This window comes from Galeopterus variegatus, unplaced genomic scaffold, assembly GCF_000696425.1.
Source record: "Galeopterus variegatus unplaced genomic scaffold, G_variegatus-3.0.2 Scaffold1244, whole genome shotgun sequence".
Classification (NCBI taxonomy): Eukaryota; Metazoa; Chordata; class Mammalia; order Dermoptera; family Cynocephalidae; genus Galeopterus; species Galeopterus variegatus.
The window spans coordinates 408281-423549 of NW_007727355.1; the positions used below are offsets into that span (position 1 = coordinate 408281).

At 43.0% G+C, this 15269-nt stretch overlaps 1 protein-coding gene across 1 annotated transcript in view; it reads right to left on the reverse strand.

Annotated features, from left to right (window-relative positions):
* Positions 1 to 15269, reverse strand: part of ACSBG2 (acyl-CoA synthetase bubblegum family member 2) — a 38687-nt gene that overhangs the window by 16884 nt on the left and 6534 nt on the right. Inside the window, exons 3-6 of the mRNA XM_008575835.1 lie at positions 13729 to 13817; positions 9004 to 9124; positions 5738 to 5821; positions 1294 to 1443 (exon numbers count right to left, since the gene is read on the reverse strand). Of these exons, the coding sequence (XP_008574057.1) occupies positions 1294 to 1443; positions 5738 to 5821; positions 9004 to 9124; positions 13729 to 13817 (444 nt within the window). The remainder of the gene's footprint in view (positions 1 to 1293; positions 1444 to 5737; positions 5822 to 9003; positions 9125 to 13728; positions 13818 to 15269) is intronic.

Here is a 15269-nt window from a genome sequence, read left to right on the forward strand (position 1 = left end):
GCAGATCCTGCCAGCCATTTTTCTGCTTTTGAAACTTACACAGGTGCAAATCACTTGCTGTCTTTTTTTAGTTTTTTTGTTTTACAAAAACTGCATTGTGCTCTGTGAGCTGTTCTGCAACTGGCTTTTGAATTTTTACGGTGCATCTTTGGACATCTTTGCACGTTAGCCACACTGATCTGTAGTGTGGTTAAAAGCGCGGACTGCAGAGTCGGCCTGCCTGGGTTCAAATCCTGACCCCACCCAGTTGCTCACTGTGTAATCTTGGACAAGTAATTTAACTTCTCTGGGCTTTGGTTTCCTCTTCTGTAAAATAGGATCTGCCGCGGACTGCAGAGTCGGCCTGCCTGGGTTCAAATCCTGACCCCACCCAGTTGCTCACTGTGTAACCTTGGACAAGTAATTTAACTTCTCTGGGCTTTGGTTTCCTCTTCTGTAAAATAGGATCTGCCAGAGCAATCGATAGAATCCCTGGGAGGATTTACTAGTGTGAATCCCTCGCAACAGTGCGTGGCATGTAGTGATCATGCAACAGATGTTAACTGTCACTGTCTCTTTCTTTCTTTTTTTAGAAAACAGCTTTATTGAGGTATAATTGACATGCAATAAACTTCACACATTTAAAATGTACAATTTTACACATGTTGACATATGTCTACACCTGTGAAACCACTACCACCATAATGATAGTGAATATATCTTAAAAATTTGCTCCTGCTCCTGCTTGCCCCTCTCCAGACAACTACCTACCTGCTTTCTATCACTGTAGATAAGTTTGCATTTTCCAGCGTTTTATATAAATGAAATCATGCAGCACCCCTCATTCTTCCATAACAGTGATCTAAATCACCATTAGTTTTGGACTCTGCCTATACATACATAAGCTTCTCCCAAAGCACCCTTCCTTGAGCTGTGAATAAATCAACTTCTGCTTTACCCCCATAACGTAGAACACACACTGCTCTTCCATGTACTTATTTTATCCAATACAGTTCTATGCTCTCTACAAATATATCTTCAAAAGAACCCAAAAGGCAGGGGCTGTTTTATCCCTCCCATTTTACAGATGTGGAAACTGAGGCTTGGAGATCTTAGATGTCTTGCCCAAGATCACAGAGCCAGGCTTTGGATCCAGGTCTGCTCCGAAGCCATTGATCTCAACCTCTGCACTATGCTACCCGCTTTGAAGTGACTGCAGGACTCTCTAACCCCTAATTATCACCCTGCCACTGGGGACCAAGAACAAAAACAGCCTGAAGGCCACCGCTGCAGAGTGAAGGGGTTTTGACTTACGTTGTCATGACTGAGCATCACCGCCTTGGGGTTGCCTTTGGTCCCGGCAGTGTAGATAAGTACAGCACACTGATTAGCTTTCTGGCTGTCAATGATCTGCTCCAGCTCGGTGTTGGGAATGCTGTTGCCAAGTTCCATGAAATCTTCCCACTGTGGACAGAAAAGGCAAGCAGAGGATGGGGACACAGCCAGGCATTCCCCTTCCCCAGTCAAACCTCGTCCTCTCAGCTTTTCCTAAAGCACGATTCCCAGCTAGAGGGAGCATTTAGGATGTGTCCACCCTGGTACCTCCTACAAAAGCCCTAAGATGTTTGCTTCCACCTCTGCCACTTCCTAGCGGTATCACCTTGGACAGGCAACTTAAGCTCCCTGTGCCTCAGTTTCTTCGTTTGTAAAATGGGAATAATGTCAGGCCCCAGCTCCTTGGGTTGTTCTAAGCAGTAATAGCGTTAACATATGTAAAATGCTCAGAACAGTAGTTAGCACGTGGTAAGTTCTCTATGGAGTTAGATGTTATTTGTTCTCTGCCTTCCAAATTCCACTTCCTACCCCCATCTTCTTAGTCACCAGTTGAATGGGGCTGACTCTACCCATAGATCCAGAGATCAACTCTGATTGGTTTAAGCTCAGAGTATTCCACCAGCCTGGGTCACAGTGATTGGATCAGATGTGAGTGTGTGACCTCAAGTGGACCAATTACAGTGAAGATGAAGACTTAGCTGGGAATGCTGGGACACAGACGCTGTCTGGAGTGAATAAGTCAATATGTAGCCCAAGAGCTGCTGAACCATCTCAGGACTATGAAGAGAAGCAAGGTCAGAGTGGAGCCAAGAAATCAAAAAGGCAAAATAGAGCCTGAGGCACATTCCTTGAGCCCCTGGTTCCAGCCATGCCTGAAATCCACATCCTGAGCTGTAGGTACGTGAGCCAACAAATTATCTTCTTTTTTGCTGATGTCATTTGGGGTCAGGCTTTGTCACTCGTAACCAATGGCATCCTTACTGATAATAGAGCATGATCTCCCTGTGACAGATGAGGGAGCTGAAGCTCAGGGGCGGCATGTTACTTGCCCAAGGTCACACAGCAAGTAAACTGAGGAACTAGCATTCAAACTCTAGATGGTCTGACTCCAGAGCCTGTGCGCTTAACTGTCATAGAATTTGGTGCCTCAAGGTGAACTGTTGGGTTTTATGGACTGATCATCACATGAGACCTACAGAAATTCTACCACTGAACCCCCAGCAAGGCTCTGGATGAGGGTGACACACTAGCTGCAGATGGAGGGCCCTTAAAGTCCTCCATTAATGGCCAGCATTATCTGCAACCTGCCAAGGGTAATGCTGGTCCCATCTGAGCAGGGAAGGCCTTTTTTCAGATCATCTCTAACACGGTAGGGTGATGGTGAGAAGAAGACACACAAACCCTCCGGGGGCCCCATCTTTTCTCTGAGAGATGCCCCATGCTCTCCCCAATAAAGTTCCCCCCTAAAGATTTGCAGAAGACCCTGCCTTCCCCGGCCACAAATGACTGGGTGTGGCTAGGCACCAGACCCAAGCTGGCCCAATCTCTTCTCTTGGAAATCTGGGATTAGTCTCAAGTCCATTGGGCACATTGATGCCAAGCATTACAATCTGCGTAGTTAATTGTCTTATTGTGCCGTTTTTCTTCCCAAATTTCATGTTTGACTTTCTCAGCCTCTTTCTTTTTCTCCTAAACTGAATCTTAAAATTGCAGGTTTTAATTTCTCTTGCAGAGAAGTAGATACTATTTTGTGTCACAAACTGTCCCCTATAAATCAGTGTCCTCAACCAGGGTAATTCTGCACCCCAGGGAACATCAGGCAATGTCTGGAGATGTTTTTCGTTGCTTCAACTTGAGGGGTGGGGAGTGTGCTACTGGTATTTAGTGGGTGGGAGCATGGGATGCTGCTCAGCACCCTACAGGAGACAGGACAGCCCCTTACAACAAAGTATCATCTGCCCCACATGTCAACAACAAGGTTGAGAAACTCAGCTGTAAGTGCTGTTTCTAACAAAGGACTTATCCAAGATTTTAAAGTACTGTTGCTGCGGTGGTCACTTTGAACTTCTAAAAAGTTTGTAATTCTGATCACTTGTCTTAACTGAATTAGTCATTGTCCTGGTATTAGTATTTAAATGGGCATTTCTGTTTTCTGAAAGGTATGAAAGCTGATGAGTGTTTTGGTCAGCCAGAAAGGATCATTGACACCTTTTCTCCCACTTGCATAGAAGGCAAACCAAATAAACTCCATGGCTTTTTAGGATTTCTGATTGGAACAATGGGATTGAGAGTCTAATCTCGGGGAATGAAAAGGAACTTGTCATAGTCTCTCACTTCTTTTTTTTTTTTTTTTTGTCTTTTTTCGTGTCCGGCAACGGATCGCAACCCTCAGTGTTGCGCCCGTACCGGACCAGGACCGGCAACAGGATCGCAACCCTCGGTGTCGCGCCCGCACCTTGCTCAGCCAGTGAGCAGGAACCAGTCTGTATGTGGGATCTGAACCCTCAGCGGGAGCGCCGCCGCACTCCCAAGCAGCGCACTGTAGCAGTGCGCCACCGGGCCGGCCCTCTCACTTCTGTTAAGGCCCTGGCTTTTGTAAATCAATGTGTCTTTAAAAAAAAAACCCAACTCTCCTTTGGCTTAAGTGGGTCTCCATTTCTTGCAACCAAACATTTTCTGACTCTAAAAAATGCAGCAGAGTATACTTTCCAACAATGACAATATTTATGGTGTCCCACACCATTTAGGGGCCTTGACTGAGGTCTAACAGGAGTCATCTATGTCCCCACCCCTTGATCCATTGAAGAGATATGGGTTGGCCATGATGGCCAGAGTATGGCAGAAGTGATGTTATGTGACTTCCAAGAGTAGGTCATAAAAAGCAAGATGGCCTCCACCTGGCTTGCTCTCTCAAGACATTCTCTATGGAGATCTGAGCCAAAAATAAGTCCAGAGATCCTGAAGTCACCATGCTGGAGATGTTATATGGAGAGACCACAAAGAGATGAACAAAGATGCTGGGGGAGCCCCAGCTACAGGGCTGGAACTCGGGTGAAGACTAGGAACCTTGCTTACAGTGCAAAACTTAAGGGGATGCCAAAACCAAAAAAAAACAAAAACTTGGTAAGATAGATAATATCCATGGGGCCGGCCCGGTGGTGCACTGGATAAGTGCGCCGCTTGGGAAGCGCGGCGGCGCTCCCGCCCGAGGGTTCGGATCCCACATACAGACCGGTTCCCACTCACTGGCTGAGCGAGGCACGGGAGCAACACCGAGGGTTCCAATCCCGTTGCCGGTCCCCGGTCCGGTACGGGGGCAACACTGAGGGTTGCGATCCGTTGCTGGACACGGAAAAAGACAAAAAGACAAAAAAAAAAAAAATCCAATGCAGTTTTTTAAAAAGCCCTACTAAAAAAAAAAAATCCAATGCAGTTTTTTAAAAAGCCCTACTAAAAAAAAAAAATCCAATGCAGTTTTTTAAAAAGCCCTACTAAAAAAAAAAAATCCAATGCAGTTTTTTAAAAAGCCCTACTAAAAAAAAAAAAAACAAAAAAAAAAAAAAAAAAAAAAGATAGATAATATCCAATGCAGTATTTTAAAAGTCACTACTAAAAAAAAAAAAATCCACAATGAATAAAATATCAAAATTTTAAACAAAGCTAGGGCTGTTGGGCCCAAGCCATAGCAGAGCCTGCAGCAAAAGAAAAAATTTGCACACCTATATACATATTTTTACATATATTTACATATATTTATCAATAGCCAATGGTTTAATAAAAATATTATTGATGACTTTGCTAGTAGAACCAGGAAAGTAAAATTATAATAAATTCTGGCTTTGGCATAAATAAAAAACTTAAAATAATGTAAGTTTTAACCCATGTAAATTTTTGGTTTTCAGTATATTTTTCAACTATGTTAATGCTCTGAAAAAAATTAGTAATAAAAGGATTGTTGTTTTAAGCCACCAATTTTGGGGGTGACTTGTTACACAGCAATAAATAACCAGAAAAGACACCTTCCCATTAATCAGTCCCTTCATGCCAGAAAAGAAAAATGTCCCAAAGGCCCCAGCCACTTCCCTTTGTCAGGTCACACCTCTTCCCTGCACCTATCACTTCCTTTGAAAGGCCCCACCCACTTCCTTTGCCAGACCCCACTCTCTCCCTTTCCTCACCTCACTTTAAAAAGCCACACCCACTTACGTTGCAAGACTCCACCCACTTCCTTTGCCAGACCCCATTCTCTCCCTTTCATCACCTCCTTACTTCAAAAAGCCACCCCCACTTCTGTTGCAAGACTCCACCCACTTTCTTTGCCAGACTCACCCCCTTTGCTCACCACTCACTTCTTCTGAAAAGCCACACCCACTTCCCTTGCGAGGCCACACCCCCTTCCGCAGTGCCCACGTGTCACACTTACAGAGTACAGGTTGTTCTTGCTCTCCTTCATCGGCCACTTGTACTGGATGATTGCTTTAAGTGTCTCCAGGTTTTTCTGTGGAATCTGAAAGAAAGTTCCCTTTGGGTCTCATGGCAACCTGGCCTTAGCAAAGACTGAAGCTGAATGGGAGTCCTAATCTCTCTCCTACAGCAACTCCAGCCTCTTTGCCCTGCTCACACCGTAAAACGTTGTGCTCTGTCTAGACTGACCTGAAACGACATGGTTTTAGGACTGCTGGATTTCTTGTGGTCTCTGTCAGTAGTCTCCAACTGTCAGAGGTAGATGCAGACAACAGCCACCCTGAGATAATACATCTCAGACTGAATTCTGCTACACAAAATTGCGGATCTTGGTTGGGGAAATAAAGGGAGTCCCTTCCTCAGTACCTTGACCATGCAACCAGGACTCAGCTAACCTTCTAGTTGGAGTCACGCAACAAAAATACTCCATGAAGGTTGCTGGAATCTGGACAGGTTCAGAACCCCTCTACCCATACCTAGGGCTTTAAGGGAATTCCCTGCAGGATTCTTAAGCCCTGTTCATGCAAAGGAAGGAGGGTGCCTCCCTGACATATCTAGACGATCCAATGAAAAAGTCACTTCCAACATCCATTATGCTAATGATAGCCATGCCTCTGGCGTGTGTTGATGAAAAAAAGATGACAGAAGTGAATAACAGCCAGACAAGGGTTTTCCAGAGGGAAGAGACATCCAAGGAGCCTAGAACAGGCAGTAGCTTGGGATATTGGAGGAATATAAAAAGTCCAGGATGGCTAGAGTGGGGACCCATCAGAAAGTGATGAGGGAGGAGACAGGAAAGGATGTGAGGGCCAGGTGTGTAAAGGCTTGGAGACAAAGACGAGGCATTTGGAGTTTATTCTAAGGAAGACAGGAAACCACTGGAGGATTGGAGGGTTATAAATGGGAGGAGCCATAATTATTGCCCCAAATCAAAAATCTCCAAGTGGAGCTGGACATCCAGTTTGGGAGGAACGTGTCAGGAGCCTGGTTTTAAATCTTCCATGCAGAGCGACTGGAATGACATATTCCCTACATACTGCACCTTCAGTGAAACTAGGAGACAGAAATAATTCAGATACTGCTTTATGTATGCGAGGCTAAACATACCAGAAGCAGGACAGGAATGTACAGCAGTGAGGCAGGTGTAGAGGGGAAGGATCGGTTATGCAGCATTTTCCAATGACAGAAAACTCAAGTCAAACCAGTATTCATGGCAGGAGGAAGGACCCCACCCACCTACCACCACCCACCCCACAGTGTGTTCTGTTAACAGAACAAAAAGGCACGACCTGAGTACTGAGGACCACAGAAGCATCACTTCAGAAAGTAATTTCAAAAAGCTCAAGGCTGGGGCCGGCCCGTGGCTCACTCGGGAGAGTGTGGTGCTGATAACACCAAGGCCCCGGGTTCGGATCCCACATAGGGATGGCTGGTTCGCTCACTGGCTGAGCGTGGTGCTGACAACACCAAGTCAAGGGCAGAAAACTCAAGTCAAACCAGTATTCATGGCAGGAGGAAGGACCCCACCCACCTACCACCACCCACCCCACAGTGTGTTCTGTTAACAGAACAAAAAGGCACGACCTGAGTACTGAGGACCACAGAAGCATCACTTCAGAAAGTAATTTCAAAAAGCTCAAGGCTGGGGCCGGCCCGTGGCTCACTCGGGAGAGTGTGGTGCTGATAACACCAAGGCCCCGGGTTCGGATCCCACATAGGGATGGCTGGTTCGCTCACTGGCTGAGCGTGGTGCTGACACCACCAAGTCAAGGGTTAAGATCCCCTTACCGGTCATCTTTAAAAAAAAAGAAAAAAAGCTCAAGGCTGGAGGTAGAAGTCTGTCCTTCCTGAAACAGGTCAAGAATTAGGAGTTGAAGAAGGTCTGGCAGCACAAAGTGTTGTATTTCATTGGGTCTAGATAGGATTTCATTGAGTCTGGGAAATGTTCTCTACTTTCAGAGATGCTAAAATGTAGGAAGATATATGGTTGACAGTGATCAGAGAATGCCATCAATGGCAAGACACATCTTAACTCCAGAGGTGTTAAAAAGTGAAGAAATGAGTGACTCACGGTGATGAAATAGTGTATCAGAGAAATGGTCACCATGGCCCTTGAGCTGAACAACAGATCTGGCCATCTGTGTTCACCCTTCCTAAGGACCTCTTTCCCCTCAGGATCCCCCTTCCAAAAGTTCATTCAGGAAACTGCAGCTCATTCAGACAATGTGAGAAATTGAAAAAGTGTCTACAATATCCATACAAAGATACTACAAGAAAAGGAAAGAAATTAAGAGAGGAGACAAATTTCATGGTACATGAAGAAAACTCACCTGAAATTTTCACCACAAAGCAAAAGACCATTGTAATCCAACATTTCAATGTAAAATTAAAAACGTAATGAAGCAAATGCAGGTAGAAAGAAAGAACACAAAGCAAACATACAAGCACCAGAAAAAAAGTGAAACAGGAAGTGGTAGAACTTAAGAAAGAAGCAGAAGAAAATGACAAAAGTATTTCAGAAATGAAGACAATGACAAGAAAGGAAGAGAATTACAAGGAGCACAGCCTGGAAATATTCACATTTCTAAAAGAAAAATAAAGGGCTGGCCCATAGCTCACTTAGGAGAGTGCGGTGCTGATAACACCAAGGCCACGGGTTTGGATCCCTATATAGGGATGGCCGGTTGGCTCACTTCAGAGAGCATGGTACTGACAACACCAAGTCAAGGGTTAAGATCCCCTTACCAGTCATCTTTTTAAAAAATAAAAATAAGGGTCGAGCCTGTGGCACACTCGGGAGAGTGCGGCGCTGGGAGCACAGCAACACTCCTGCCGCGGGTTTGGATCCTATATAGGACTGGCCAGTGCGCTCACTGGCTGAGCGCGGTGTGGGCGACACCACACCAAGGGTTGTGATCCCCTTACCGGTCACGAAAAAAGGACAAAAATAAATAAATAAATAAATAAATAAATAAGTAAATAAATAAAAATAATAAATAGGAGGGTGTATATAAAATAATACAGAAACACTTTTAAGTGGAGCATGAGTAGTAAATGAAGTAATTATGGATTAGAAATTAGACTCCCCCACTCCACTCTACCTCCAAACCAGCAGATTCAGTAGGTATAACAACGTGGTCACGGAAGACTTAGGGTTTCTACCACCCCACCTTTCTGTTAGGATCTACTTGGGAGCAAAAAGACAGGTGCTGGGTAAGGTTTTACCGAAAGGATTTTCTGCAACTGTTGGTCATTTTCAACCAGCAAGACGTTCACCTTGGCATTAGTGATGACATATTGACAAGCCTTGGCAGAGTTGGTGGCATAAATACCAACACAAAGGCCCCTGGGAAAAGAAACACATTTATTTGTGTGTCCATACACAACTTAAGGTGCAAATGGCCTGCAAGATTGGGAGAGAGGGAAGGTTTGCAGGCAAGTTTTGAGTTTGCAGCCTTGTCCTCAGCTTCTCTTCCTCCCCAACCTAATAATGATGAAAATGACAAAAATGACGATGTTGAAAGTGGCCAGCTCCTATGATGTCATTATGACAACAGGTCATGGAACACTTACAGCATCCTATTTTTATAGATGAGGAAAACCAGGGTGAGGACAGTGAAGTTGCTTGTTCAAGGTTACACACCAAGTAACTGACAGACCTGGGATTTGAACCAATCCCTTGTCCCTGACTCAGCCACCTGTTTCCTTCATTCACAACCTTTTGTTCTTGCTCTTAACTATGCTGGATGCATCCTATTGTGGCTTTAATTTTTATTTTCCAATGACTAATGACATTGAGCATCTTTACAATTGGCTACTTCCCTTTGTGACATTTCTGTTCAAGTCTTTTGCCCCTTAAAATATTTTTCACCTTTTTATTACTGAGTTATAGAATTTTTTTGTATATTCAGAATATCAGTTCTCTGTCAGATTCAAGTTTTGTGAATATTTTCACCAAGCAAGCAATTTGTCTGTTCATTTTCTTGTTGGTGTCTTTTGAGAAGCAGAAGTTTTTAATGTTAATGAAGTCCCATCTGTCAACTTTTTCTTTCATGTTTTTTGATTTCTGTGTCTTATCTAAGAAATCTTTGGGTACTTCCAGGTTGTAAAGATATTCTCCTGTGTTTTCTTTTTCTAAAAGCTTTAGAATTTGACTTTTATGATTAGGTCTATATCTCAATTTAATTTTTTTGTATGGTGTGAGGTAGGGATCAAGACTATTTTTTTTTTTTTTTACATATGGATATCTAATTTGTCCCAACACCATTGGATTAGTTTGGTGCCTTCATCGAAGGCACATGTATGTGTGGATCTGTTTCTGGGTTCTCTTCTCTGTTGATCTAATTGTTATACTTTTAATATGGTGGGGAATTATGCAGGTTATGATTACATGAAATTGTTATATTCATCACCATTTATGATCACATACTGTTTGCTAGGCACTGTGCTAAGGGCTTAATAAGCACCATCTCACTGAGTCTTCATAATAGCCATGTGAGGCAAGGAGGTATGTTGCTATCAGGTTCATTTATACAGATGATGAAATAGCAGAAGACCCCCCAAATATTTTTTTTAAAGATGACCGGTAAGGGGATCTTAACCCTTGGCTTGGTGTTGTCAGCACCACGCTCAGCCAGTAAGTGAACCAGCCATCCCTATATAGGATCTGAACCCATGGCCTTGGTGTTATCAGCACCATACTCTCCCGAGCGAGCCACGGGCCAGCCCTAGAAGACCCAAAATTTGAACTCAGGTCTGATCTGACATTACAGCCCAGCCACAGCACCACACTGCCTGACCATTCAGTCCTGAAAGGGGGATAAATATCTTTATTAAAGTTTATTACAACTCACTGTAAGGCAGGGGTAATATATGCTCATACAAAATTTGGAAAATAGAAAATAACATGTTAGAGTGCCCTTAGTCTTGATGCTCACATATGTTCAATATGAACTTTAGTTTAGGTCTCAAGGTCTTTTCTCAATCACCGAGTGATTCTGGGGAAGCCACTTAACCTCTCTAGGCCTTACATTAGCATCACCATTATTATTACTGGGGATAATAATAGTGCCTACTGCATAGGGCTTCTGTGAGCAGTCAGTGAAATAACGTGGGTAAGGGACTGGCAGGTAATTATTGGTTTCTTATAGTTACCATTTTTAATTTTAAGTATATTTGTATATATAAAGTGTATAAATATTTTGATACCTTCTTTATCGATTCTTACAACACGGAAAAAGCTTAAAATGTGCTCTTCGGGGCCATTATTTCAAAATATTGCCCCATTTTTCATCCAGGAGGCATCCCATGGTTCTATCCCCAGTTGCTGGACACTTAGGTTGTTCCAAATTTTTGCCATCACTAATAACACTTGCAAGAAACATCTTTGCACATAAGCCTTATATTCATGTTTCGGTTTTGTTTCTTTAAGTAAAATTCCCAAAATGAAGAATTACCAGTTCAAAAGGAAGTCAGGGGGTTGGCCAATTAGCTCAGTTGGTTAGAACATGGTGTTGGAACACCACAGTCAAGGGTTCGGATCCCTGTTCCAGCCAGCCACCAACCCCAGCCCACCTCCGAAAAAAAAAAAAAAAAGGAAATCAGCATTTTATTTTTACTGTTATTTTTCATGATTAAGTCTTACATAATCACTGTAAGAAAGTGATTGTTTCCTGTAATTCACCTGCCCAAATTAGCAACTGTTAACATTTTGATAAATATTCCTAATTATTTTTTCTATCTATATATGAATATAGAAACAAAAACAAGATCTTAGTGTACCTACTAGTTTGCAATTTGCTTTTTTCAATTAACACAAAAATGAGCATTTTAAAGTCCATGGACATCTCTTGCCTGGCTGCTACCCCAGAAGGTTGTACCAGTTTGCACTGCCGCCAGCTGTGTATCAGAGAAAATCTGCCAGCGTTCTCGAGGTAGTACACCTCATAAAAAGAGCTCTTATAAAGCAACTAATAACAACAACAAAAAAAACACCAATAGAAAAAATGGGCAAATTAGGAAAGGCAAATACAAAAATGCTCAACTCTTGTAGTGAAAGGAGTGTGAATAAAAATAAGATTTACATTTTATTTTTGGCCTAAATATGGACAAACACTAGTCTCCAAGCAACTCTGGGGACCCCCACGGACCCACCTGGCCAGCCTAAGAATCACCCTTTTTAAGATATATTTTGGATATCTCCAAATGTCAGCCCAAGCTGGGCCACATGGCAATTTAATAAAGGTACTTTGTGAACTCAAGGTTTTAACTGCTCATACCCAACAGGTGAGATATTTTGAAAGTATCTTGAAGAGACACTCACACGTGTGAAAAAAGATATATGGACTTTACATAGAGATCAGCAACATTCAGGTTGTAATAGTTCTTTGTAGTAGAAAAACCTAAGTTGCCACAGCTGGTCACACGTCAGTACTATGTTCCTGAATGTACATCGATAAAGTGCTGGCTAAATAAATTATAGTATGTCAAATGATACGATATTTCACTACTGGAAAAAAAAGTGTTGGTATGATAAATATTTCAAGTGAAGGAAAAAAAGAACAGGTAAGAGAACCATGTCTAATATGAACCTAGTTTTAAAAGGTCGTACATGTGCTGTTTACATGTATTCCTATGTATACATATGTGCGCTTACATACGCATAGAAAATGTCTGGGAAGAAAAACAAACTGTTCATTTTGGTTATTTCTTGGAAGACGGATTGGGAATCAGAGGAGTAAATAAGCTTCTGTGTTTGTTTTTCTACCACAAACATGTAAACCAGAGCTTCTCATCTGGGGTGATTTTGTCGCCCAGGAGACATTCAGCAACATCTGACGGCATTTGTGACTGTGGGAGGGGAACTCCTAGCATGGAGTGGGTGGAGGCCAGGGACGCTGCTCAACACCCTACAATGAACAGGGCAGCCCCATCACAGAGAATGATTCATCCCCAAATGTTTACAGTGCCAATGTTGAGAAATCTTGTGCTAATTTTTTGGAAAAAAATTGAATTGATCCCTGGCTCAAACTACACAATAAAATAAACTCCTGAAGGGTCAGATGGTGTAAACCAGGGCTACCCCAGCTTCTGGGATTTACCTCCTCTCTCTCCCCACTCAGTGCATGGATTTAAATGTGTTCGGGCTCCTGGGACATCAGTAGGGCAGGTGATTATGGGACGAAGAGTCTCTGGGAAGTCAGTGGAATCCTCCTAACACAAGGGGTGGTTTTGCCCCCCATGGGACACTCGGCAATGTCTGGGGACATCTGTGGTTGTCACAACTGGAAGTTGTGCCTGGCATGGGGTGGGAGGATGCCAGGGATGCTGGTCGACACCTGCAGTTCCCAAAACAGCCCCAGTGCAGAGAATGATTTGGCTCCAAATGCCCACAGTACCAAGGGTGAGAAACCCCAAAGATGACTGATCTTTTTATTTTAGGGGTCATTTTCAGGCTTAAACACTGCACATCGTGACTTCACATGGACTTTCACTTGACTTCAAAACATTTACGACAGGAAAGTCCCACCAGTATTGTAGCATCTCAATCAGACAATCCTCATTTATTCAAATATTTACTGAGAAATGTGGTAAAACAGATCCCAGAGGTGAACAAAATACAGTCCTTGCCCATGGGAAGCTTAATGTCAAGGAACCCCAGCCCTTCCCTAATTCCCAGCTATAACCCGACGAGTTCCCTCTTTTTTATGTGTGGGTTTTTAGAGCCTGAGTTTGAGTGCAGGCCCTGTTAAAGTTCTGCAGCTGAAGGGGAAAAAAAAAAGTCTAAAGCCTCTGGTCTAATGAATGTAATTACATATGACCCACAATCAGAACGATTTACTTGTGTGTCTCTCTTGCCTGCTAACCTGGAGCCCCATCTGGAATTCCTGTTTGCATCTCAGCCTGAACCGGCCCAGGGATGCTCACCATGAACCAAGCCAGTGGCCTTACCCTGCTAAGATGGTGCCGAGAGCAGCAACAAACCACTCGACAGAGTTAAACCCCAGGATACCAACTCCATGGAAACGCTCCAAGCCCAGCTGGAAGGAAAAAACAAACAGACAAACATAAAATAGAAACATGGAGATGTTTTCACTTCTGGTCGCGATCTGATCATTGGGATGTGTGAGAATAGACTCAAAAGTCGTCACAGGGGAGCAAGAAGGGGCGGGAAAGGGGAGAAGACAGTGTTGAACCAAAAATCTGGGACGTGATATTTTTGTAACCATGGTAGGCTTGTTTGCCTCCTTCAACATAACATTCCATTTATTTATTTTTATTCATTTTATTTTTTATTGTGGTTAAAATATATATAACATAAAATTTACCCTCTTAACCATTTTTAAGTATACAGTTCTGTGGCATTAAGCACATTCACACTGTGTGCAGCCATCTCCACCATCATCTACAGAACTTTCTCATCTTCCCAAACTGAAACTCTGTCCCCATTGAACACTCACTCCCATCCCTCTCCCCACCCCTGGCACCCCCCATTCTACTTTCTGTCTCTGTGGATCTGACGACTCTAGGGACTGGCATTAAGCACATTCACACTGTGTGCAACCATCTCCACCATCATCTCCAGAACTTTCTCATCTTCCCAAACTGAAACTCTGTCCCCATTGAACACTCACTCCCATCCCCCTCCCCACCCCTGGCACCCCCCATTCTACTTTCTGTCTCTGTGGATCTGACGACTCTAGGGATCTCCTATGAGTGGGATCACACAATATTTGTCTTATGCGTCTGGCTTATTTCACTCAGCATAATGTCCTCAGGGTCCACTCATGTTGTAGCACATGTCAGAACTTCATTCCTCTTTAAGGATGACAATATTTCACTGTATGGATGGACCATATTTTGTTTATCCATTCATCTGTCAATGGACACTCGGGTTGCTTCCCCATTTTGGTTATTATAAATAATGCTGCTATGAACATGAGTGTACAAATATCTCTTCTTGTNTCTTTAAGGATGACAATATTTCACTGTATGGATGGACCATATTTTGTTTATCCATTCATCTGTCAATGGACACTCGGGTTGCTTCCCCATTTTGGTTATTATAAATAATGCTGCTATGAACATGAGTGTACAAATATCTCTTCTTGTTCCTGCCTTAAAATATTTGGGGTATATACCTAGAAGCGGAATTGCTAAATCATATGATTGCTCTGTGTCTATTTTTTGAGGAATGGCTGTAATGTCTTTCACAGGGTCCCAACCATTTTATATCCCACCAACAGTGTACGAGGGTTTTAATTTCTCCACATTCTCCTCGACGCTTACTATTCCCTGTTTTTTTCAAATAATAGCTATCCTAATGGGTTTGAATTTATTTTTATTTTTAGTAACAAAAGTACTCAAGGAGTGATATCATAGAGTGGTAATAAATAGCACATTTAAAGGTGCAGCCTTGTTCTGAATGTAGTTGATAATAAACCAAGAAACTTGGATCCCTTGGGGGAGACCCTCCTTCGTTCTGGGTACCT